This window comes from Pyrgilauda ruficollis, unplaced genomic scaffold (assembly GCF_017590135.1).
Source record: "Pyrgilauda ruficollis isolate IOZ18807 unplaced genomic scaffold, ASM1759013v1 scaffold19864, whole genome shotgun sequence".
NCBI lineage: Eukaryota > Metazoa > Chordata > Aves > Passeriformes > Passeridae > Pyrgilauda > Pyrgilauda ruficollis.
In genome coordinates this window covers 1-265 of record NW_024519056.1, presented here as the reverse complement: position 1 = coordinate 265, position 265 = coordinate 1, and the positions used below count along the sequence as shown (strand labels likewise).

General features: G+C 71.3%; 1 protein-coding gene across 1 annotated transcript; it reads left to right on the top strand.

Moving 5' to 3' along the window:
- Nucleotides 1-4: 4 nt before the first annotated feature.
- On the top strand, nt 5-259 carry LOC121352834 (NAD(P)(+)--arginine ADP-ribosyltransferase 1-like; the record flags this gene model as incomplete). The annotated part of the gene is made up of 1 exon (XM_041466104.1): nt 5-259. A coding segment is annotated over one exon (255 nt), but the record flags the coding sequence as incomplete, so codon positions are not given.
- Nucleotides 260-265: the final 6 nt, after the last annotated feature.

The window sequence follows — 265 nt, the reverse complement described above, 5'->3', positions numbered from 1 at the left end:
ATTTTTCACGCAGGCCCTGGGGACGCTCAGGGACGCCCAGGGACCGCGGTGTCACCGCGTGTTCCGGGGCGTGCGCGGGGTGCGGTTCGCGGCGCGGCGCGGCGACGCCGTGCGCTTCGGTCACTTCGCGTCGGCGTCGCTGCGCAACGAGAGCTCCTGGGGCTTCGGCACGGACGCGGCCTTCCAGGTGCTCACCTGCCAGGGCGTGGCCATCCGGGAATTCTCCTTCTTCCCGCACGAGGAGGAGGTGCTGATCCCGCCCTTC